This window comes from Rhagoletis pomonella, unplaced genomic scaffold (genome assembly GCF_013731165.1).
Source record: "Rhagoletis pomonella isolate Grant_MI unplaced genomic scaffold, Rhpom_1.0 Rhpom_scaffold_00001, whole genome shotgun sequence".
In the NCBI taxonomy this organism is placed as follows: domain Eukaryota; kingdom Metazoa; phylum Arthropoda; class Insecta; order Diptera; family Tephritidae; genus Rhagoletis; species Rhagoletis pomonella.
Genome location: NW_023458555.1, coordinates 9437417 through 9462816, shown reverse-complemented (window position 1 = coordinate 9462816; position 25400 = coordinate 9437417). Strand labels below are relative to the sequence as shown.

Below are 25400 nucleotides of genomic sequence, written 5' to 3'. Positions count from 1 at the left end.
TGTTGGTCGGTCGAATTTTTTTTAGTGAACGATGAAGATGCGTCCATTTCTTAGTCACGTTAAGTGCTCGTCACGTCTTTCTTGCATAAAGATCCGCTGTTGTCTTCTTTGCTTCTGTTATAGGAAGCAGCCAGACCCCTGAACATTGCCTGTTTCCTTAGTGTTTACCGTTCTTCTTGCCGGCATACTTCCAAATTACTACTTTAGAGACAAGAATCGCTTTTACCACCAGCAATATAGAGCCATGCTCTCGTGCTCCAGACCCCAATTTTTACGCTTTTATCATGGTTAGGTCCTCAAATCAATTTCCTATACAGAATCGGGACTACTTATTTGACTTGTTCAGTTTTCTTCAATGTTGCGAAGCTTGTTATGCAAATACATACATACATATGTGTGCACAGTGTACCAAACAAAAGTGTGCAATAAACAAACCAAATGCGCCAGCAGCGAATATATATGCATGTATTTGTATTCCACTTACTACGCAATCGCAATTTTCACGCTAAGCGCTAAAGAAATGCGTAGCCGCTTTACAAATACTTCATTAGACCTGCTTTGCCAACGTTAACCTACTTTGCGATTGCGCACCAAGGACTCAAACTCTAAATTTTTTAACGAGCATTTTCACTTAGTAAGGGCTTGATATGCAGTTGCAAAGTAGTTAGTAAGTAAAATGGAAGTGCGAAGTAAATTTAAAAATAATAATTGTTATTAAATATAGGTGAACGGGAAATTAAAAAATTAAATTTCATAAAAAAATATTATTATATATGTAAAAATAAACAGTTTTAAAAAGTTTTCACTTGCTAAAAAATCGCGTTGATTTTTGGTAGTTTTTCACGCAATTTATTATTTTTATTTTTGTATGATATATTGTAAGTCAGAAAAAAAATTATCAAAAATCAACGTGACTTCAAACTTGCACTTTATCATACTAGAATTTAATGGGCCATAAAACTGCATGCTCAAAAAAAATATGTCTGATTAAAAAGTTTAAAATTTAGTTGCAATTTTGCAGAATTTTTATAATTTTTGCACAAAGTTTGAATATGAATTTATATGATTTTTGTTAGATAATGAGCTATACTTTTATATAAAATAATAAATATTAAATAAACAAAAGAAAAATAGATAAAACTTCCAAAATTGTCGCGTACCTATGTATCTGTCGACATTTGGCAAAACAACTTCTCTAGACGCAGTCATTTTCTCTGCAAAGCAAATTGAGTTCTTATACATATTTTTCTTTTTATTCATTAATGTGAGTAGTTAAAGATGCTACCATAATGAAAGTCAATTAAAATGTAAAATTATCAAATAGTAGTTCCCTATATTTTACCCTAAATTCAAAACTGCAGAAAGCACAGAAGCTGTTTTGTTCAAAAGTCCACAGATATGTACTTCCATCTCCTTGAGCTATTTTCTACTTAATCTAATCTACACTACTTGTTTACAGCTTCCAGCAGCAGAGAGTAATAGCCACTGCGAAAAAAAGCTTGTAAAAATACACAAATTATCTTCAATGTCCAGCAGCAGCAACAGCATTCGACATAACAATAGTAGCAACAATAGTTATTACAGCCGCAGCGACCGTGTCATCAGTAATCGCATGAGTAGAGTAACTGCTGCGCATGCGCAACCTGATCTCCGCATTAGACGCGTTTCACTACTCTCAATCATATCAAAGCTGCTGCTGCAATGCATTTTAATGGTAATTGTAATAACTTGCGCAGCTACGAGACTCGGCGCACATGCACAAGGTCAAATTACAGTGGATGATGACTTTCAACGATTGTTGGGCAGGTGCAAAATGGGCAGCACCGAATTTGATGATTGCATGAAGGAGGTATTCAATGATTTGCGCGCCTATTTTCCGACTGGTGAGCGAAAACAAAAGCAAAATTATTATAAAAAAAAAAGTTCAAGGATTCATCGTCATCATTACCAAGTGCCCTATGTATTTATGTTTAATTTAATAGTTGGCACTGATTTACATACATACATAGACCTAGACTAGGTCGCGAAGAGAGGCTTGTTATTACATACTTGGAAATGATTTTGAATTGATAAAAATGCTCGTCCTTGTCAAGTATTAAAACATATCGTTGAAGTTATTTTAAATAACTATACATTTCCCAAGGGCAGTCGTTATGTAAATCAATTCTATCCGAAAAAATTCAAATCTAGTTATGCAGCACAAAACTAAAAATTTTAGTACGTAATAAAATTTGTTATGAAGAAAATACAATTTCGCCATGTACAGACGGAAAAATAACTCGTAAAGCAAGCTTTCAAACATTAATTGCCTTAAGGCATTAAAAATTCAAAATTTACGTCCTCTTGAAGCCTAAAAGCACTTCATAAAAAAAGGTATTGCTTCTACTCCACGGTCTTTGGCCATGATGACGACGAAATATTTTTTTGCATGTTTACTAACAAATATTAACATTTCACTTCCGTCTCAGGTGTTCCCGCCTACAACATTAAGCCTTTCGATCCTCATCGTTCACCTTTTGTGGAGTTGCGACGCGGCGATCAAAGCGGCTTCGGTGGTTTTAAACTAATTTTGCGCAACATTTCCGAATACGGCTGGGCGCAATCGGAGGTTACTAAATACCGCACAGACTATGCGAATAAGCGCATCATCTATGCCCAATATTTTCCAGAAAAAAGTTTAGAAGGTTGGTATGAGTTTTCTGGTAAAATACTTGGCACACAAATGAAGCGAAGCGGCTTTTGGAATATGACACTATACGATTACAGCCAGACGACTAGCGTGCGACGGCTTGGTGCACCCGGTGCGTTGTTGAAAGTACGTGTGGAAATCGATCGGATCGGTGGCTTAAAAATGCATGTCGCTAATGCGTTAGCACAGGGACGGGAGCGTTTGGATAATTTTGCTGATGGTGTCATAAATAGCATGTGGCCTATTGGCTTCCCCGTTATTAAGCCTATTATAAATGAATTGGTCAGTAGTGCATTTACCGACATATTCAATGAATCATTTCGCAAGTTTCCTATAGCGAAATTTTTAAGTTGATGCCACGTGTGTTTGTGTGCCTAAAATATTTGTTATCCGAATTGTTGTTACATATTGTATTATACGATCTATTGTTTCGTTGGCTTACTTTTAGTGTGCTAGTTGATTTACATGATTAAAAAATGTATGTATGTAAGTGTTTATGTTTGATATAACACTTAATTTAGGTTTAGGAAAAAGATAAAAAAAATACATATTTAGAAAAAAGAGTTTTGTTCTTTGTTTCTACAAAGTAAGTATTGGGGTTAAAATACTTTCTCTTACAAATATTTTATACAGTAATTATTTAAGAAAAAATTTAGAACTCTCGTTTCTTAGGTCAACACTAGCCCACTAATAAAATATTGTTAAAAACTTAATTGTCGTCAAGGCTAGTGGCCACTTGCATTTCCATTTGTGAAAACTCGATTTTCTTATGCGAAATTTCGTCACTCTGTTCAAGGGGCTTGAAACTGCTGAATAATTTCCCCAGGGATATTGTACAGAAGGCCGATTTTTCAAGTTGCTGATTCACCGTGTCGACGAGCATTTGGTAGGCGGCCTCTGTTTCTGGTGTGAGTGGCACGTCTAGAATGGAGAGCAGAGTGGAATTAAAAGCGTTTGTCCATATCAACAGGAAACACAATAGTTCAACTACTTATCAATTCGTTCACACTTACGTTTATGTTGATATTTGCTCAAATCGAACATATACTGAAAGTAGCTGAGCTGCTGGTACAAATTCCTTTCAGAGTATTGACGAACTAACGAACCAGTTTTGCAGAATGGACATATGGGTCGATTTCCCGTCGTCACATGCGTATAGAAACGTGTATTCTGATTACATGATGGATCATCACAGACGAGCCAGTTTTGATAAAAGCGTTTAATGTATGAGCGTATACTGAGCAATAAGCGATTACGTATGGCTACTATGTACTGATACGGGGCAGTGCTGCAATCACTGTTAGCGCATTTTTGTAGCACTGCGTCGTATGAATTTGATGCATTCGGGCGAAAAGCGGTTGCGACGATATTCTCAGCTTTACAGGCAATGCATACAAATTTAAACTTATCGCATTCACGATATTTTTGTAAGGTAGTCTTTACAAGCGATTCACCAGTTGTATCTTCGGTGCGTTCTTGATGGGATCTGGGTTTAGAAGTTATCAAAAACAAAAAAATATATGAAATGAAAAATTAAAAATAAATTTAATCATCACACTACCTACCTTTGTGCAGCGGCTCTAAATTTGCTCGGATCCAAACCCAATGACTCGGCCACACGACTTGCATCTGTGCCCTCCAACACGTCCACCATGCGCGTCACCACCGGATGTATCTGGTGTGCCAGATAATATTGTGTGTCCAATTTTAGCGTCTCGCTGGACTTTACCTCATCCAAGTGATAACCGCGTTGTGTGGCCGGATTATTTGTGCCATCTAAACATATAACATAGTCCACCATGTCTCCTTTTTTATAGCGACGATTGCGTGTTGAGTTCATGCGCAGCGCTACTTGCACATGTGGCTGTGAGATAGCATTATTGAATTCTGTTGGCGCTTTGGAAAGCTGCTTTGTTATAGTGTACATCGGCAAAGGCACAGCCCCTGATTCGACTTGTCCTCGTATCTTTTCGAGATGTGAATGCACTGCATCTAATTTTTCGTCGAGTTGTTTCTCTGAGAGGATTTCATCGAGCACAATACGCCCAACCATAATTGCGAGCTGCGACCAATCGCGGCGTACAATATCAAGACCTTTTTGCTCCTGCACTTTAACCAGTGCACCTAAAAGTAGAATTGATTACATTTACATGCTTTAGTATAATTACTTTCTGCTTTCGGTGACTTCAAACTTACCAGTTTTCGGGTTTTTGTCCACTTTCACAGCGGCATACTTCTTCTTCTTTAACAACAACAAACAACTAAAGACGCCATCGATGCCCAATTCGACTTGCTTGTACATTTTGTTAACGCTCTGCTTGATACTACTGCCAATTGTGAACACTTGATCGTAGTCCAGTATGTTTGTATTCACCATTATGGAATCGGTATCACCGTACACCACTTCGTAGTTCATCTTTTGTACCAAGCTCTTTGTATTCAACAGTATCTCACGGCCCTTGTGCGTTACTAGCGCAGCTAAATGCTGTGCGGCAAAGCGCGAATGCCCCGCACCCAAACAGCCATACATCGCATTCGCAGTAATCTTGAGCGCCCACTGACGAATATCGTACTGTTTGAGCTGCTCTGGTGGCACATCTGGTTTGGCCATCAGCTTCTTCACCTCGCGACGCGACTGCACCAAGCGACGCAACTGCTGGGGTAGTATACCAAGCTCTACACTGGGGTCAGGTAATTGTGGCAAATCCTCAGCGTTGTAAGGCTGTTGCACTGTGGTGAAACATATGTTATACTCCTGTATTATACTGGGATACAGGGAATTGAAGTCCATCAGTAGTATGTATTTATCATAGAGCCCTGCTATAGGATCCAATACCATGCCGCCAGCGTAAGCTGCTTTTTTTCGTCCGCTACTTGCGGCCGCGGCGGTCGTATCATTCACCTCACCATCAATGATTGTGTTGTTATTATCGCTCCATTCACGCTTCTTTTTATCAGGTACTATGTAGTTCTTATCAGTGAAGGCGTGTAGCAACAAAAACTCAATGCGTTCGGACCGTCCATGTTGCAGCGTGCGTGTCATCGTGTTGCCGCAAATATTGGTGATTTGTAGTGCCAAAGGCAACAGATCCAGTTTATACATCATGCGAAGTACATAAGCAGCGTCCTGCATAGTCAGTGTTACTAGTTTCAGCACACCGTCGCCTGCGAAAAGAAAAACGTTTACATAGAGACATTGCAGATTTTAACCATTGTTAGAAGTCTTACCCGTTTCAAACATTTGCAATAAATCTTCATCGTTCACATCCATTCGTTCGTTTTCTTTAATTTCCAAAACTGCTTGGCACAGCGTTTGCAAATCATATGAACGCGCCTTGATTTTCTCCTCAGATGCTGTTCTTTTCACATCGCATACCATCCGACCGGCAAAGTACTCGAGCCATTTGCGACCACTAATATACGCAGACAAGCGCACACGACCCAAACGCGACCATTGCCCCACTTTGAGTGTTGCGATGCGATCGGTTATCACGTCCAATTGACAATCGATAGCATCGAATGTTACAATCAAATCGGCATCAATTTGCTGGTACATGGCCAGGAACCACATTAGCAGTGCGCGCTCGTTGTCGTGCTTTGCCACATTGATTGCCTTGAATTGTGCCAACTTTGCTTTGAGGTCGTAGGGCCATGCGGCCATCACGGGACGTGTAAAGCCGCACATGCTTCTGTTGAAAGCCGGCTGCGGTGCAGGTCGATCGATGTGAAATCGGTTATGCACTAACATGGAAATCATGCAAATCTCATTTTTCAAAGTTTTAGGATTGAGTGCAGTGCGTACATTTAGCGTGAGGAGCGTAAGTGGTGGTGGTGGTTGTGGTTTTGGATCTTCGGAAAGTGTGACGCCCTTGGGCTCGCTGACGCTAACATCAGTGTTACACCAGCTTATAGGTGCTGGGTTCGCACGGAATTGATTCAGTGTCAACCAGCAAGGACCCTTTATTTTTCTGTCGAGCAGGAAGCGCTCCATTGCAGTAGTGTTAGCGCCGAATATGTGTGCAATCGAGTTGTATTTTTTCTTTAAATTTGGTGGAGGCTTCTTGCCGTCGTAATGTATCTGTAAGTAAAGATCAGTTTCTTTATTTGCATAAATTGAATTAAAATAAGTCGTACCTCCATGTAGTCACAAACTTGTGGTACATCTATGCCGATTGAATGGTTACCAAAGTTCTTAGTAACTTTACGTGAGCGAAAACCATCCAATTTTAGCTCGACGGAGATGTCATCATCAAATTCTTTATAAAGATCGCTCAGTTGGACAAGTTTACCAGTTTGTTCTTTCGTAATTGGATCTAGTAGCTGTATTAACAATAAAATAATAAAAGAAAAATATTGCTGTCATAGAAAAGTATTAATTTTTCTTGTGCTCACATATTTTCTTGGCAGCAGATACAGAATGCGATCGATCTTCTCCACGCGCACACAAATCGACTTATTTTCTGCGGTGCGTCCAAAAAGAAAAACTTCACCCGGACATTTATTTGGATCTTCCCATGCTTCCCAATACCAGAATTTTAAGGTGTCTGGCGCACTCGTACCCATCGCTGCATTGCTTTCGCTTGTTGCACTTTCTGCTTCAAAATTGTCCATTTGACATATTTGCTCCCAGTTACTTAATAAGTTCTGCAAGTCGTCAGCATCTTTAGCTGGGGCTAAAGTTAGTTTTTTAACTGCATTTTTTTTTGATACGCTTTCAACTTTATCTAATCGATTTTCTTCGCTCTGCAAACAACTGAAATCCATATCATCGTCAGGAAAATCAGCTTCAGGCGTTTTTGTTTCTTTTAAAGGTGCGGTCTTCTCTACGTTTTTTTCGGGTTTCTTGTGCTCTACTGGCTTCTCTGCAGTCACCACCACACTTGCCTTCTTAAATGCCACTGGCTTTTCTGACTGTTCTGTAGCCGTTGTTTTTTCGTCCGTGCATCTCGGTTTTCCTACCGACTTTTTACTCGCCCCTTGTACTTCTGATTGGTTTGCAGCCTCTGCTTTTTCGTCCTTGACTTTCGGTTTTTCTACAGACTTTTTATTCGCTACTGTTTGTTTCGGTTTGAGAATACGGTCTAACAATTCATCATCACTGGCTTCCTCGGGCTTTTTTACTGGTTCAGACATTTTAATATTATTTATGAAACTATTCATATACTCTTTGGCAAGCGCGGCATCTGATTTTCTAGTAGATTTACTTACAATCCTGGCAGGCGCTATAACACCTGTTGATTTCACTTCAGTCTCTGAAGCATTCTTAATGCCATTCGAAGTAGAACTCTTGGGATTTCCATGCATTTCACCTAAAATATCTGCCAATATGTTATCTTCCGCCAACGAAGTTACTTTTGTTTTCTTGGGAACAGCGTTACTGAACAGGTTGCGTATGGAACTTTTCCCCTTCACTGGCTTATCGCCTTCGCGTGGACGTTTCTTACTGTTTTTCTTATTTTTGTCCTTTTTATCATCAATTTCTTCCTCAGAGTATTCGTCTTCGTCCTCGAAGAAGTCGCGTCCGTCCTCGGCATAGCCAGTACCATCTACATTTTACAAAACAAATCAATCAACGCCAGTGAAGTAGTAAATGAAGCGCGGTAGACGACATACATAAGTATGTAGTGCTTACCATCCTCAATCCAATCATTTCCGTATTTTTCCCTCGCGCGCTTCGCATATTCACGCTCATCCACCACTTCGTACACATCGTCCACTTCCTCTTTAACTTCATACTTATGCTTGCTGCCTTTCAAGTTCCTTAGCCGTTCCAGCGCAGCGAAGCGCCCTGCCTTGTCCACGCGTTGCCGCTTTGCTCTTGGTTCACCTGCCGAGAAAGATTACTTTTTACACAGTTCTTTTATCATTTGCACCACAGTGATTACTTGGAGAGTCAGCCATATTGTTATATTTAATATAAATAAATATTTTGTTTAAATTTGTAAAAAGATTTCACAGACGCACGAATAAAAATAATTTACAATTTGCAGTGCTTGCCTTGCATAAAATCTGACAATTTTAAAAGTAAAGGCGGGAAAACCAAAACAAAAGGCGCACCTGACGCATGGTTGCATTTGAGTTAGAGGTGGGGAAGTGTGGTGGATTTTTTTGATGGTGTAAATGGTATCAAAAGTAGTTTTTGCGATTATTAAAAAAAAGTTATAAATTCAGTTTGGTATAAGATGTTATTAACCCTAGAATACTAACCTTATTTTTTATTCCTCTAATACTAATGTTCGCCTGTGAGGCTACTTTGAAAAAAAGTACGAATATTGTCTTATTAAAACCTTAAATTTATTCAAAAAAATGGGCTTAAATATATTTCATATGTTTCTAAAGTAAAAAAATAAATTAATTTAAGAATTTTGTTAATATTAATAATAATAATTCGTATTGAAAAATAATACCTATTTTATCATCTTTTTGAAAGGGGTAATTTAAAAAATAAATAATTTAAAGCGAACGAACTCAAACAATCCATAAATTATCTTAAAGGTATTCGTATTTACTTTCACACTTAAAAGGAATTAATTGTTTATCTACCTACAAATGAAATCGACTTTTTTGTATCACGTTGGGCCCTATGAATAAAAACTAAGCAATTGATTTTTCTTAAAATTTCAAACCTTTTACGTAAATTTATTTGAATAAATCAAGCAAAAGGTTTGAAATCTTAAGAAAAAGCAGCTGCTTAGTTTTTGTTTTATTCATAAGGCCCATTCACTGAAATCCTCTTCCGAATTGTCCTCACTATCGCTTCCATTCAACGATATTTTTTCCAACCATTTTAGAACTTTTTCTTCATAGGTACCCCTCTCGAGAAGTAAAAAAAAAATTAAGTTCAAAAGAGAAAATAGTCAACCAACATGTTAAAAACTGAAATAAGTAGAGCAAACAAAATTACCTTTACTACTAACGTTCGCCTGTTAGGCGTCAAGACGGCGTGGAACTCAGCCGCGCAAGGCCACTGTACAATGTGCGCCTGCTAACAACCTCGTACAGTGCTAAACTGAGTTGGCGTGAACGCTTACTTTGATCATTAAAATCGTTCCTGAACTATCGCGAGAAAACCGAATTCGTTCCAGCTCACAGGCGAACGTTAGTGTTCTAGGGTTAATTGGATTTCGACAATAATGTGGTTGGAAATCGCCGTTGCTGTTGTTGTCGTAACCCTTCGTTACCAAAATATAATTTTCTGATGTGTTGGAGTGATGACTCTGGAACTGTCATCGAACCGACCATTATGGGAACTGTTGGAAAGGTATAAAAGCTCTGATCCAATACTTTCCGTGTAAAATTCTCTAAAAATGTCAAACAGCAAAATTAATCTCTGGAGTGAGAGTAAAAAGTGAGTAACAACAAAAACTGCGGGAATAAAAATGCATTTTGCCTGTAAAAAGGTCAACCATTGATCGCTTGACACTTTTCATGATCTTACCAGAAGAAAAAGTTCGGGTAAAATCTTGCAACTTCATTCTCTACACAACTCACCAAAAATCGCTCGGATTTTGGAGGAATTTGGAGTACGGGATCATTTTTCCTGTAACTTCCTGCTAGTTTGTGTTAAATCCTGTTAGTTCGTGGAGTACTGGATATCAGACTAGGGCTGTTCAGGATGTTGTTCAGGGTGTGGATAGCACCCATAACTTCTATTATGTAATAATAATAATAGATTGGAGCATATATTAGTGTTTGGCCGAGCTTCTCCTCCGAAATGTGGCGTGCGCCTTGATGTTGTCATACAGAGCGGAGGGACCTACAGTTTTACGCCGACTCCGAACGGCGATTGTATTTTTATGAGAAGCCGTTTTTCATGGCAGAAATACACTCGGAGGTTTGCCATTGCCTGCCGAGGGACGACCGCTGTTAAGAAAAAACCTTTTTCTATATTTTTTGCGATGTTGCTTTGACCAGGGCTTGAACCCAGGTGCTGATGAGTGAAGGCGCGCACTGCTTACCACTACAACACAGCGGCCGAACTACGTACGTACGTATGTGCATATATTATTGTTGTTCTTCCACATAATTTTTCATTAAAACACGGCCTCTGGTGAATGTTAATTTGAAACTTTATTAATTGTCGTTACAATTTTATGTAAAATATTTTATTTTCAGCAATTAGCCTGTTCCCGTACTTTACGATTTGCAGGTTTTACAGGAACAGCTGTTTTCGCCTTTAATAAACCTTATGTGAACGTGGCGTACGGGAACGTCTTTGGACTAAATCCTGCAAAACCTGCAAATTCTAGACGTTCTGGAACGCACTAAATATTTAAGTTTATTAATTTACATTTGCCAATTTTTTTTCCTAGCATCACTATTTCATCTTTAAATAGCACTATTTCCGGTTCCTTATTGTGCTAGCGTTCATAACCTCACAATATGTCAACGGTTTTATCATCGTTGAGTTGACTCAGTTGCGTTGCCTTAAACTCGAGCTCCTTTTCAAAGAGTATTTGTTCACGCAGCATCTCATCGCGTTCACGTTGCAACTTCATTTCGAGTAACTCCAAACGTTTTTGCTCCACTGCAATGCGATAACGGTGGAGTTCTTGTTGGCGTTGGCGGAAACCGCCCTGTGTCGGTGTGGACTTTGACTTGTCAGAGTCATTGGGTATCTCCGCAACTGTTAGCTGTAGGCAATTTTCATCATTCTGTGGACCAGCTGCAGTCGTGGCGCGCAAACTCGATCTTCGTTTCGTTTGCAAACGTTCGTTATGCCGCTCAGGACTTTGTGTCGCTTTTGTCGTATTCCTGATGATGCATGTTTGCTGAATGCCATCCACTTTGTCCTTTGTCATTGCACAACAAAAGTCAGCGTCGAAGTCCGGCGTTTCGCCGATCTCATTATCTCCCAGAAGCAAACAATCGGTACATGAAGAATAGAGTACAGCCATTCTAGTAGTATCGGTTGAGTTATCTGTTAACTCCAATACGCGTTCGTCAGAATACTCTTGCGAGCGAACATCTTCTTCATGGTTATCATCAGTACGTAGAGTCGCCGATTCCACTTCACTTTCATCAATCGTATTCAGCTGTGGATCCTCCACTGTGGCTTCTTGCTCCACTGGCAAACAAAGCACCTCCAGCTTGATTGCTTCCTTTGCGCGTTTCTTCTGTAACGTATGTATATTTTCATAGGAAGGCACAGGTGTATTCGGTGTTTTATGGAAGTCCAGATCTTCTTTAGAACACGCGTAGAGATTACGCAAGTTGGGTGCATCCTCATCCTCATCATAATCTTCCTCTTCTTCGTTGTTCTGTTCGGCACTCATGGCGGCGACCATGCGATTCCAGTGTTTCTTCTTCGAAACTGCGCCTGTGTTGCGCGGATAGTTTTTGTCCATTTTGGCATAGCGATAATTGACCAACACTGTACGGTAAGTCTCCTTCTCAGGTGAAGGTATCCAACTTAGCTTTTGGCGCAGCCGTGATTTACAGCTAGTGGCAGACTTTGTTCCGCTGGTCGTGGACGATGCAGTCTCGCCGTTATCGTTCATCTCTTCCTCTGGAAGAGAAATTGTGTCAGTGGAAAGAAGCAAATGAGGAGGGAATAATGGAGGTACTTACCACTGGTGTTGCAAATATTCGAATTCATAATGTGCGATTGTCTTAACAGGTTTTTTAGTGAGCTAGATTTCCGAAAATAGTTAAATTTTCGGTGTTTTTAGAATTTTGAAAAAGTATTAACAAAAAAAATTTATGTAGGTCCAATAATTTTGTTATCCAGCGATGATTTTTGATTAAAAGTTGAAATGTGGAATGACGAAATATCAAAGAGTTTGAAAACAATTTCAATACAAAATATGGAAGAAAGTAATTGAAGTAGGTGCAGTCAAAACTCGATAGCACTAACTATTGATTGAAGGTACAATGGTTGGTTGTCTTACATCAGCCAATTGTAGACCTCCGCGGGCATTTATGCAATAAAAGAACTTCTCAAAAGCCATTAGCCACTCGGAAGCCTTAGAAGACTATAGGTCCTGTGATAGAATTCTTTTTTTCCCTGAAGTAACCACCAATATCCAGTATCCCGTAACCCAATGTATGAAAATAGGCCCCTCTAACCCAAAAACCTGACGGTTACAGAAATTCGGCGGGTTTGCTACGAACCTGCCGTCTCATCAAAGCACATTTTAACGGCATTGCGATCTTCGAGCAGCAAGAAAACCACTTTGGGCTGTGGGTGAACTCTTACAGAACGCTATGTAATCTCTTCTGGCGAGAAGGGGAAGAGAGTAGTAGTTTACCTCAGCAAATTCAGACGTTGAAAAAGCGGTATGACTTCGGTCTGAAACACACACACATAGAAAAATGTCTTACTAACCCAACTATATACCGTATATGTACACAAGTACATAACCGGTTTCAGACGGTCTGAAAAAACTAGTGTATTTTCGCGTGTTAGTTTGCTCAGACTGTCTGCGTCGAGCATGGAAACATCGATTTCGATTGTGAGTGCCAAAAAGCGCATATTCCCTTAATCAGGTTTCGTTACAAAGAGAAAAGAAATAATAATCAATGGCCTTAAGTTTATTTATGGCTTCGGATATCACCATTAAATCGATGTTAGTAGCTTCCCTGATTTCCTTGAGCTGATTCTGTGCCTCACTTTGGTTTAAGATTTCGGTACTTCGGAGATGGTTCTATTGCTTTCAGCGGATCAAAAGGCGTCATATGTAGTCTAAGCTGCAAGTTCCTTTACTAAGGAGGGTCAATTTGTAGGGGAGATTTTTTCGACTATACGCGTATAGCAAATTTGCCGAAGTAACCATGGGTCTAAAATGAATTTGGATTTTGCCAAATTGCGAAAATAGGCTTCTTAGCATTTTGTTGTAGCGTCGCAAAGAAGTGCTTAAAATTGGTAGAAAAACATGATTAAAGCGGTTCTTTTGGTATGAGGAATTCAGTTTCGCACTTATCTTTTCCTTAAAACTTCGACCAGAGGGCGCAACAGTGAAAACTTTTTCACATTTACTTCGAAACCTTTTTTTTTGCAATTTGGCAAACTATAAATTGATTTCAGACCTATGGTTTCTTCGGCAAAATTTCTTAGAACTACTCGTAGAATGCTCCTGTTATGCTATACTATACGCGCATAGTAAAAAACAAAAAAAAAAAATTGTCCCACCTTCACCCCATCCATATTGCATTAGATTGTTTTCCCTCAACACACGAAGCTGATTTGTTATTTGGATGAATGGAATCCATCAAAATTAAATCAATGGACTCTTTTTTAAGTGCCATTTGGACACAAAGTACTTCCCACATCCGACCTAGTAAGATTTCACAAAACTCCTTGCGAGCTGCATTTGTTCTACATTTCTATGTCTTTGAGCTATGTAGTCCTATGTTTACTCGAACTCTTTTCAAATCGAAAGTATTTGGCCTTGTTGAAGCGCCTTCGTGACTTCGCGACGTCGATCTAAGTGGACCTAAATATTAAGCTCACCAAAACACCACGGCTGGGGGTTGGTTTACTCCTAACAGTGGTATTTGTTTGTTTGTTTTTTTTTTGCAGAAGATAACGGGAGTTTTCAATGATTAGTTAATCCATAACTTACCATTAAATAAAAATTCAAACAAATGCAATTTAAATTTGTAAAGGGATTTCGCCTTAATTTTTATTTTTTTTTTATTTCAACTCAAACTTTCGGGTGTATACATACATACATTTGAATGTATAATTGAACAAAAAATATACATACATAATAATAATGCATTTTCCACTTGTTTTTTTTTTTTTTTGTTTATAGTGTTTTTGTGTGTGAGTGTTTTGGTATGTTTGTATGTTTTGTGTTTGTTGTGAGCGTAGTATCCGTGTGCGCATGCGAGTCACAATTTGTTTAGTACGGATTTGTATTTTCTTCTCTCCTTGCTTTGCCTACCGTTTTTGCAAAAATTATCTACAATTCAATTTAAATATTTCTTGTTTCATCTTGTCATTAACATTTCGTAAAATATAACAAAAATATAAACGCTGGTATATAAATTACTAAAATTCACTAGTTGACCATTTTATGTTCTTACTTATGTAAATGTATATGTACATACATACATTTTTTTTTTTAAATAATTTTATCTAAAATTTTTTATACCAATAGAATAATGTTTGTTTATGTTTCTTAGCTTGTGTTTAATGTTAAATTTTAAAAATTTACAACGATCAGTTTGGTTATAAATATTCATCAGCAGCAAATTATGTTGGTTTGCTGTTTTTTTTTCTTTTGTCTGTTTTACAAACGTAAAGTAAGGCCCTTAATGCTATTAAAACTAGGTATGCAAATTTTCATTTTGTTGAAATTTCAGAATATTTTGGCATGAACAGAATCAATATGGTTGAGTGTATGTATTTACAAATGTACATTAGGGTGATCCTTAAAAATATCAACATCATGGGTCGCTACCAGGGCTTGAAAAAATTTTAATATATTTTTTAAAACGCGTAAATTCGACAAAATTTCAAGATTTCAAGTGAAAATTTTTTCGAATTTTTGCTATTTAAAAAACTTAAATTTCTTCAAACCCCGGCAGCCAAACATATTGAATTCTTAAAAGTTTTTAAAGCTTCTTTGTACGTAGTACAAAATAAAGGGGTGCCGCATACAAAATTTAAATGTTGAAATTTTAAGGGCCACCTTAATGTGCATACAAATAAATGATTTATTGGTGTGCCTATTCGTTACTTTTTTAATTTTTTTTATAAAAAATAATATGTAGTTAAAATCACAAATTTAAAATGTTAAAAATGTTATGCTAAGCAAATCGATTTTCTATTTTGTAGACTTCTAATGATTTTGTTGAAAATACATATCTACTAATTCTACGATTCTATAGTGTATTTTGTTTTTCACTAAATTTCGCTAATTTTTTTTTAATGTTATTTTCTACAAAAAGAAAAACAAAATGTTCACATTTGAAAAATTATTTTACTTTTGGTTAATTTTTTTTTTATTAAAGACATGTTGCACTTATTAAACCAATATCTTTTTCATTGTTTTCTAGTTTTATAAACATTTTTTGAATTCCAATTTTAAGTCTTTTCTTAACTTTTTTATATTTAAATAAGTCACATTGTAGTTTAGTGCTCTTTAATAAAAAAAAAAATAAAATAAAATAAAAATTATAAAAATAAAAAGCATTGAATTCACTTGCCAATTTGAAATCTAATCAAGCTACTATCACAGTGTTTTGTAATTCGACACAGAAAATAAGTGGCATTTTAATTTCTTTGGTATAACAAAATCTACATACTCTTGGGTGATTTCAACCCAAACAACAACAAAAAAACAAAAAAAAGTAAAATAAAAATGAATTAAAGAAAAGTAATTAATTAACATTAATTAAATTGTGATTTTTTTTTATGAAAACCATTGTCGTTATGGTCCCTGTTTTTGATCGATAAATTTGCAATAAAACAATTTTTTTTTTTTGTAAAAAAAAGTTTTCGAAAACATTCTTCTATTTACATAAATACAAAAGTGTGTACTTAGGCATATATTCTTTTTTTTTGTGACTGTATTACGGGGACATACATATATACTATGTTTAGTACAGCATGTGAATTTCAAAAATTCGTTAAATTTTTTTTTTTTGTGGGCGCATGTTGGACATGGTTTAGTAGAGTTTCCTAAATGCGCTGGATATATTTAAAGCTTCAGAGGTTGCAATATATAGATATATTTTTTTTTTGAAAATTGAATAAATGTAAAACAATGAGGAAAATTTGCTTGGAAGTAGGTAATTGTTTGCACATTAGGGTGGTCCAAAAATATACAGGAAAATCCACTTTTTGAAATTTTCTTGCTGCCACCCACCAGAATTATAGAAAATGGAAAATAGTGAAACGCGTATTTTTTATATTGAAATCGGTTAATATATAACCGTGCCCTTCATAATGCATTCTCAACTTTAAAATTTTACTGGCTACTGTTTCAAAACCGCTAATCTTATCTCGTATATACATAAAAAAACGTGTTATTTAAGCATTCGTAAGTACATCACGTTGGTTATTGAAGAAGCAGTCAGTATAATTTTAACATTAGATATTTTTAAGAAAAATATTGTAATTCGATCAAAAAAAAACTAATATTTTATGGAAAACTTCAAAAGTGAAATACTAACCGATTCCAAAATAAAATAAACCTGTCTTCCTATTTTCCTGTGCATTTTTGAACCACCCTAATACACATGTCTTTTGGTGTAACAATGGAATCTAAAAAGCAAACCAGTAGGAACTAAACCTTTATACGCTACTTCCGCACTAATTAGTTCGAATTAAACCACAAATTAAAGACGCTTTTGCTCGAATCACAAAATTCTATTCAAATCATGCCAAAAGTATTCTTTTTGAAATTCAACAATATGTGATTAAATAATTTTATAAGTAAATTACTACCCAGCCAGCAGAGAAACGTACGATTTGCCGACAGGGCGGTTTTCGCACATTTATAGTATCCGGAAACGTACAGAAAAGGTTTTAAATTTTCCATAATTTAAAACAATAAGTCGAAAATATTTATTTAAACTTAACATTTGAAAACATTTCCTTAAATATGTATGTCTATGAACGTATTCTGGCAGTAGCTGAGTGTACAAAGTGGCCTTCTACTATTCGTTAGCTTTCAGGCGGTGCAACAAGGCTCGAACGCCCTCAGAAGCAACACATTAAAATGTTATAAAAAGTATTTTCAGTAACTACGAAAAAGTATCTATGAAGTTCAGAATGAAAGCGTTTTCAACGGTAAATTAAATCACAAAAAAAAACCCCAAAAACGTATACGTTTTCAGCATCTTTCTAGACACACAAATTCGGATGCACACTTTAGTGGTAGAACGTATCGAAAAAAAACGACCGAAAATCGAATCGGAAAACGAATGGAATATCCGATTTGTATACGAAATTGTTACCCATATTCGGATACGTTTTAGGATATTTTGCTGGTGGGTAGTTAACTATTGCACATGTGTCCGTGTAGGTGCATTAGGGTGCGACACACTTCTTTTGTTTTGGCTCTCCAGTGTGATTTTGTTTAAGGGTTCCGCATAGCTTCCAAAAATCATGCCGACTTAACTAAATGCGGTCAGTTTGATTTTAAGGGCTATGAGAAATTTTTTCCTTGACATTAATCCGCTCGTTAAAGATATCGTTACAATTGCAAGAATCGGATTATTATGGAAAATTCTTAAATCTTTTAGGTAAGTTTCAAAGGTCTACCGCAGTTCGCAAAATAAACTTATCTTATAAAATAAACGGCTTTTAGGGGGTGGATAGCCGCAAAAACAAAATAAGTTGTGACAAGCCCTAATGCATTTCGTACATATTTATGTATGTACATATATACTTATACATATATGCGCGCTTGTTTGTGTTTAACTACATACATTTGTACATACACAATTGATTTTCTTTTTATGCATACTACTCGTACATATGCAAACATTTCATTTAAATTCCTTTTTTTTTTGTTGCTTTTGTTGGTTTGTAAATGCATTTCTTGCATTTTTCAGTATTTTAAATTTTATATTTGAGTATTCGCCTAATTTTTTATATCCTGGTGTAAAGTTAAGTTTTCGCATAGTAGCCTAGGGACATTACATATAGCGATGTACATATCTACATATCTATATACATACATTGTATATGCGTATAATAATAATATTTTAAGTTTATAAACTTACACGCATATAAATACATCCACGCGTGTATGTATGTATGTACATACATATGTACGAATAATTTATTGTTTTAGAATGAAATTGAATTTATGCAAGTTGCTTTCTCAAACGTATGTACATACATGTGTGTGTAAGTTTGTTTACATACATACATGAAGATTGTTAAATTTGTATTGATTTTCACTGGTTTCTTGCTATGCAAACATACATATACATATCGAGCCATTACCGCAGAAAAAACTTAAGCGAAATTTTTTTTCAAAACAGAGCTTCTGAAAGCATTTCTGCGTCATCAAGAAAAAGTTGAACAAAAAAGGCCGCTTGCGTTTTTTTTTGCGGTTAGGGTTCGTTATGTATATATGTATGTACATAAATGGTTTTTGTTTATTTTTTATATATTTTTATGCAATACACATATACATATGTATGTACATATGTGCATACATATATAAATCAATTCGACATTAATATTCCATTAATTTTGCGAAAAAAATCTTCCAAAGACTTTAACACTTGCACGTCTAGATTTTTGCTAGATTAAAAAAAATATATACTCAATATCTTATATACACTTTTTCATTTACATTTCATATATTTTTAATTTTAGTCGTAATTCTTCTTGTTTAAATCCTCTTTTTTGCGTTAGTTTTTTTTTTTTCTTAATTTAATATAAGTATGTTTGTATTACAAAAAAATTGTCTTAAAAAGTCTGAAAAGTATTTCTTGTTGTCTTATATTTGGGCCTATTAATTTTTTTGTTAACACATCTTCCATATTTTCCGCTTTTAGTATATAAATTATACTCCTTTGGCGTTACAGTTATTCGCTTACATACATACTATACATATGTTTACTGTACTATGTATATATATTAAAAATTTGTTAATTTCATAATTTATTGTTTTTCATTTTATTTTATAAACATTCATTTTTAATTTTGTTATTTGATCTCCTTTCCTTCATTTCTTTTGTTGTATATTGCTATGATTTGTTCATTTTTCATTTTTTTACATTTATTAGTTTTCGTATTTTGTTGCATTGTTGTGTATGCATCTTTTGCACATTTTTTTTACATACAAATTGAATTCTTTGATTCTAAATTTATTTTTTATTTTACGTATATACAATGTATATTATACATACTTTCATTGATTTTTATTTATTTTTCTTAATTTACATGTTTATAAACCTTGTTAGTCCTATTCATAAGTTACTGGACGACATAGTGAAAAAACAAATAGTATTGCATACCAAATTTCGGTCAGATATAAACCGATCTCTAATGTGCAAAGTACATATTCCAGACGTAGTTTATATTCTTGCAGAAGGAGTATATAGGAGACACCGAGAAAGCATGGAACAGTTAGGAAAACCGATAAAATAACTGGCCAACCTGTAAAATAAGAGAAAGAAAGAGATTAATGTAATGGCAAGCTGAATATTGGAAAAAAGACATTTTAGAAGGATATACGAAAAAAAAAAAAAATTTGCACAAAATATTTTAAGCATATTTATAATAGGAGCCAAACTATTCTATTTAAGTGATATTCTACTATTATACCTATATTTTTATTAGGGCAAGTAGGTGCATTTGCGTTTGCGCCTGGCGGCAAAATGCCCAAACTTTGTACTTACAATGAACTACCATTGCCGACAGCAGAATTGGTGCACACCAAAATGCCGGTCGATTCTTTTTTGTGTTTTTCTCGAAACGATTTATTTTTTTTAATTTGTATGCACATATTTACTAAAAACCAATTTTGTTAAAACGTATGAGGAGCATGTTTAAGTTATGTTTGTTTGCTATCCGATAAATACACAAATAGATTCAGAGTTATGGTCGAAAATGTGAACATTACTTTTTGTCCATATAATACCCCACATAAGAAAAAAACATCAGGAAATACCACTTCTACATATAAGAAAAAAAAATACAACAAAGAGAAGAATTATTTTTCTAATTCTTTCGCTATTAGCTGATTCATGAAATATGTATTACAATTTGGATATGAAGTTTAAGACAGCTTCCTGGAAAATATTTTTGAAGAGGGTTGCCACATGTTTGAAAATTTTAATTCGATTAAATTGATAAGATAAATCACATATTATTACAATATGGGTATCATATTATATATATTGGCTTGACAACATCTTATTTGAAAATTTTGTACAAGATAGCCGAATGACAGAACATCAAGCGAGAAAGCTGCTTTATTAATTCACCTGCTTATTGCGCCATATACCTAACGCTCCAAAACTTTAGGTGCGCTTAAATTCTCTAACACAGCCAACTTTTTTAATATTTTCTTTATTTATGCTTTTTATAAATCATATATTTTTACAATTAAAAAAAAAAATAACAAACTACGTTTTTTATTGAAAAGTTGAATGTTGAAAAATCACTGCTTTGACGAGCGCACAGTGCCGCTTAAGTGGGCATAAATCCAAAAATTCGTTGTCTGCAATGTGAACGTGTTTGGTATTTTTGTAAAGGTAATTTATCCACTAAAAAGAATAAAACAGAAATTTTCCTATAAAATAAATGATATGCCGCCCGGAAGCCACTAAACTCAACAAATTGTATACTAAGAATTTTAATCAGAGAATAGCTTTTAGCTTCCAAACTAAAAAATAACAGCTGCTAATTTTTTGCATTTTATGAAATAATGCGTGCCTCAGATACGCACGAACAGTTCGATTTTCAAAAACGAGGTGTCACATTAAAAAGACTCGCCTGTAGATTTAAAATAAGGGTTTATTTTTTTGAGTTGCCACCTTTTAAAAAGTTAAATTCAAATTATTTAATAAGTTAAATGAATTATTAAATTATAAGTATCAATGGAAATGGGTGTGAAAAGGGTTTATTTCTTAACTACATGCAGCAGGGTTGCCACCTGTTTAAATAATCTACCCCCATTTGAATTAAGGGAATTAGGTAATTGAAATAATGAATTGAAATAGGTATCACCATATTGGGGTCAGAGGTTTAAGAAAGTTACAGCTTACAAATATTTTGAAGAGGGTTGCCACCTGTGTGTAAAGTCAAATATAGTTAAACTAAAATAATTATTGTATCAAACCAAAGGTCTACGACATCGTATTTGTTGTTTGATTACAAATACATACATACATTGTCAGTCAGTGATTTGTTATGATTACATTTCTTTTAAATTACTGAACTCATAAATTAACCCAGGAATGTTTTTACTCTTCACTTATTTCTTGGGAAATATGTAAAATTTTTTATTGTGTCTGATATCCATATTTATATACATATTTCAGTTACCTTATTGCCTTAATTAAGCTGAATTTGATGTGGCAACATTTCTCCGTATCGTTTAGAAGTAAAGCATTTCAAAATCATTTCAATTGATACTAATTTTAATAAAATTTGTAACAACCCGTTCCAAAAAAATTAAGCCCTGTCATATACACCTCTTTTTTTTTTAAATAGAGCGAACTATATGCACATACCTATGTATGTAAATGCTACACGTACCCAAATTTTCAACTTAAAACTGCACTTACAGTGGAAGTATAAAAGTGATCAAAAAACCAATTGCATTTTTGTACTCAGCGCTCTCAAGTTCAAACAAATTTTCATTTAAATCAGTCCACAATCCTATTTTTGCCCATATTTTATATGGAAGGGAGGCACTGCGGAGCGATGCGAACTTAAAATCGACGCGAAAGTTGTATGTAGACGGGCCTTTATACTCATAGAAAGTACAAAAGTTACCCAAAGTAAAAACTCAAATTTGTAATCACAATGACTTAGATCAAAGCTGTAGAAACTGCGTCCGCCGGGAGTGAGTGGTATCAACCCGATCCCTGTGGCTGTGCCGGTGGCACGCATACTCACATTACTTGCCGTCGACCCGACAATGCGACGCATTTTCCTTTGCTTACTAAACTAAATCAGCTATTTAGTACTTAAATTACATTATACCTCAATGTGAATCCGCTTCGATTAGGGTAAAAAAACGAACTAAACATGTCTTTTATTGACTCGCCTTCAGTGCCTCCTACGTTTCTTAAAGATTGAAAATACATAATTTTTTATAATTTTTTCCTTTTTTTTTAATTTTTCATGTGGCGCGGCCCCCTAGGCTAGCGCCTATGAAGCTTGTGCTTAAATCCGGCCCTGCGTAGCCAAGTCAGTCTTGTACAATTTTTAGGTGTACCCTCAAATGAAATGTTCCAATTCTCAATTTCTCAGGAAGTGTTAATTATATAAAGAAATTGGACAATTGGCGTATCGCTGCTTATATCACTGATGGCTTATTTCTCGTTTTATAAAAAAAAGAAACGAATTTAAATAATTTCAGTGCTGTGACTAATCACTTCCACGTTATCGATTGTTAAATTCAATGAATTCATTTTTTGGCCTGAAATATGGAACAGGATGTAATGTTACTCATACGCCATGGGCACACCATTAAAAATGAAATGTTAAAAGTGCCCATCGATCCCCACATCTGCAAAAAATGCATTATATGAGATTGCCCACAACCAAAGCCACGACGAAGTTCGTCTGACGAAATTCGGCAAGAATAGATTTATTTTTAATTTTGCCGCTGCCGCCGGTCACAAAATCAGCTCTCAGTGGAAAAGTAGCTTTGTTTCCCCATTTTTCTAGCGGATAATTATCAGCAAGAATCAGGATGAAAAAAATTTAGTGATTCATCTCTTCGATTTTGTATTTTTATATTTTTTGTTTGACATTCATTTGATGCGAATTTCGTTTCTGTTCTGTTTTACTGGGCGAAATGTTGCGCCGACCGACGAAATTCGCACAGCGATTTGGTACTGTTTATACTTCTTGAGCTAGCTTGACTGAACTACAAGGAAAAAAATAACAATTTATTACGGTAATTAACCGGTATTCAGCTCTACAATAGTGCGCAGTTAAATTTCGGTTTCTTATGTATGTTTTTCATTTATCAAAACAGAAAACGTTAAACAAATAAATAAATGAAGAACTAAAGGATTTTTGAAAACATCTCTAAGGCAGTTCACTCTTTGATGCAAAAATGCGAAAGGCAAAAATTAGAGTTTGTTTTGTTGCTTGGCTGTGCGTTTGTGCGAAACGACGCTATAACGGTGTCATATGCTTGTTGTAAAAAACTGCCGATTTTCGCACTTTCGCTCAAAGAGTGAACCCTAGTTCTGTGTTCCGTTTCTTAAAGCGCTCTTTAAATTATTACGCTTCTCTTTGGAGATCTTTTCGTGCGTCCGGTTCTACATTGAGTGTTTGTGTGCAATCTTTCGTCTTATCGCAGCAATATTATTCTTTGCAATCCTTTGGTAGTTCCTTTATATTTTCTATAAATTGCAGCATTGCTTACATATCCGCAAAAATTAAATTATTTACACGTTTTTGTTTTATAAGTTTAAAAAAAAAATCGGTTGGCAAACTTGTTCACACTTTAAAGTTAACTAGGCATCTCAGTAAATTTGATAGGCTAGTTAACTGTGAAAATGTCCCGAGTAATTTAAAATATACTTAACTAAAAATTTTCGAACCACTTTTGCTTTAACATTTGTACGAGATTACTTTTTTGTTTTTTTTTTTGCAAATACACAATACACAAATACTACAATAATTTTCTTCTTACTTTTTTCGGCTAGTGAACCTCTGCGTCCGAGTATGATGCGAACGGTCTCTAAAATGCAAAAACCAATCAAAACACCCGAATCTCGTGCCAGAACGTGACTCGGATACGATAGATTAATGGCCTTCAGCAGACCCATACTCAATTCGCAACAGGCGAACATTCCAAAATAGAAGGAATTCAAGTAGATGAGCACTTCGTAGCCAAGACTTGGATTGGCCTTCTTCGGCACGTGGATTGGTGGCTTCTTTGGTGGCGGCATTGCGCTACAACTCAATTACTCCCAACTCACTAACTCACTATTTATTTACATACATACATATGTACTTGAGAGCACTAAACAAATCCAGTTCGTTGATTTGAGTGTGTGTTTGTCTTTGCATTTTCCATGCTTCGCAGTTTAAAAATTTCGATTATCTTGCTTAACATAACTATGTAAGTATGTAGTTTTTTGCACTACATTATTATTTTAATTATTCAGTTTGTTTATAAAAATAGCACGGCAGCTAACCAACATGTTACGGCGTCTGCGACAAATAATTCAAAACTTTTTCTTCTGGGTACCAACATACGTAGTCGTATTCAAAATTGGTCGCGTATCACCGGTCTCTTGCTCGTATGTACTTTTGTCTCGACGCGTATTTATAGACTGACCACGGCAAGCTGGCAGCGTTGCAGCGACCATTGCATATGCAGTTCAGTTGGCGGTACTACCTTTGACTAGGTGCTACATATGTATGTATATATAAGTATGTAAGGATCGGTCGGCCGATGAAAATCATGTCGCTTTATAACAATTCACAATAAGTGCGCGAACGACACTCGAGCGACAGACAGACGACATTACATGAATACCGTTGCATTAGTTTAATCATACATTGTATTCAAATATGTAGGTACGTACCAGTAGTGTGCGGCTGTGTGGCACAGTTTTTGTAAGGCACGTCATCAAGGACGTTCATTTACCCTACAGTCACGTGCATTTTTCCCAAAGTCAAGCATAGCCACTGCTGCAATCCGGTCCGGATGGGATGAATTGAAAGACTTGACTAATACACTAAATTTTAGTTTGAGATCAATATTTTCCTCAATAGTTTTTGATGCAGTAAACACCTTAGCTCTCGGTGTGGGTGAAATTTGCGTTAACCCAGCAGAAAATTTGTGACCACTTCTTGTGTAACCCAGCAGAAACCTGTAATTGCGCGTCTGGTGTGTACAAGTGAAGGTTTCTGGACTAGTTCTGGGTGATATTTCAAGACCATTTCGGGACTAGTTTAGAACCAATTCGAAGCCTGTTCACGACTAGTTCAGGACTAATTTAAATTGTTAACTCGCGAATTTAATAATCAGATTCGGCATTCAGCCTGAAAAAAAGACACTTTTGGCGTAAACGAGCAGGTTACAAAAAAAATTTCATC

General features: G+C 35.7%; 4 protein-coding genes across 4 annotated transcripts; 1 reads left to right on the top strand and 3 right to left on the bottom strand.

The window, feature by feature from the left end:
* Window positions 1–1350: 1350 nt before the first annotated feature.
* On the top strand, window positions 1351–3233 carry LOC118738320. The gene is made up of 2 exons (XM_036469246.1): window positions 1351–1883; window positions 2469–3233. Exons 1-2 carry the CDS (start codon window positions 1526–1528, stop codon window positions 3041–3043), a joined length of 933 nt encoding a protein of 310 aa, XP_036325139.1. The 5' UTR covers window positions 1351–1525; the 3' UTR covers window positions 3044–3233.
* Window positions 3234–8712, bottom strand: LOC118738313 (DNA polymerase alpha catalytic subunit-like). The gene is made up of 9 exons (XM_036469238.1): window positions 8575–8712; window positions 8322–8516; window positions 7082–8235; window positions 6824–7009; window positions 5918–6767; window positions 4886–5854; window positions 4255–4813; window positions 3703–4175; window positions 3234–3610 (listed from the first exon to the last, which is right to left on the bottom strand). Exons 1-9 carry the CDS (start codon window positions 8588–8590, stop codon window positions 3399–3401), a joined length of 4614 nt encoding a protein of 1537 aa, XP_036325131.1. The 5' UTR covers window positions 8591–8712; the 3' UTR covers window positions 3234–3398.
* A 2102-nt stretch (window positions 8713–10814) lies between these two features.
* On the bottom strand, window positions 10815–12287 carry LOC118751804. Its single transcript, XM_036486618.1, has 2 exons — window positions 12260–12287; window positions 10815–12197 (listed from the first exon to the last, which is right to left on the bottom strand). Exons 1-2 carry the CDS (start codon window positions 12285–12287, stop codon window positions 11065–11067), a joined length of 1161 nt encoding a protein of 386 aa, XP_036342511.1. The 3' UTR covers window positions 10815–11064.
* Window positions 12288–19392: 7105 nt separating this feature from the next.
* LOC118738304 (transmembrane protein 216) lies at window positions 19393–24411 on the bottom strand. The gene is made up of 2 exons (XM_036469231.1): window positions 23986–24411; window positions 19393–19760 (listed from the first exon to the last, which is right to left on the bottom strand). The coding sequence occupies exons 1-2, from the start codon at window positions 24242–24244 to the stop codon at window positions 19567–19569; spliced, it is 453 nt and encodes a 150-aa protein (XP_036325124.1). The 5' UTR covers window positions 24245–24411; the 3' UTR covers window positions 19393–19566.
* Between the last annotated feature and the right edge of the window lie 989 nt (window positions 24412–25400).

What these genes read in the sequence shown, in the direction of transcription:
- LOC118738320 (XM_036469246.1), top strand. Translation starts at nt 1,526, where the DNA reads ATGTCCAGCAGCAGCAACAGCATTCGACATAACAATAGTAGCAACAAT. An exon ending in GCGCGCCTATTTTCCGACTG is followed by an intron (nt 1,884 to 2,468) that starts GTGAGCGAAAAC and finishes CTTCCGTCTCAG; the next exon opens with GTGTTCCCGCCTACAACATT.
- LOC118738313 (XM_036469238.1), bottom strand. An exon ending in AAATGATTGGATTGAGGATG is followed by an intron (nt 8,236 to 8,321) that starts GTAAGCACTACA and finishes TGTAAAATGTAG; the next exon opens with ATGGTACTGGCTATGCCGAG. An exon ending in TTTAGAGCCGCTGCACAAAG is followed by an intron (nt 4,176 to 4,254) that starts GTAGGTAGTGTG and finishes TTCTAAACCCAG; the next exon opens with ATCCCATCAAGAACGCACCG.
- LOC118751804 (XM_036486618.1), bottom strand. Translation starts at nt 12,287, where the DNA reads ATGAATTCGAATATTTGCAACACCAGTG. An exon ending in GAATATTTGCAACACCAGTG is followed by an intron (nt 12,198 to 12,259) that starts GTAAGTACCTCC and finishes TTTCTCTTCCAG; the next exon opens with AGGAAGAGATGAACGATAAC.
- LOC118738304 (XM_036469231.1), bottom strand. Translation starts at nt 24,244, where the DNA reads ATGCCGCCACCAAAGAAGCCACCAATCCACGTGCCGAAGAAGGCCAAT. An exon ending in AGGTTCACTAGCCGAAAAAA is followed by an intron (nt 19,761 to 23,985) that starts GTAAGAAGAAAA and finishes CTTATTTTACAG; the next exon opens with GTTGGCCAGTTATTTTATCG.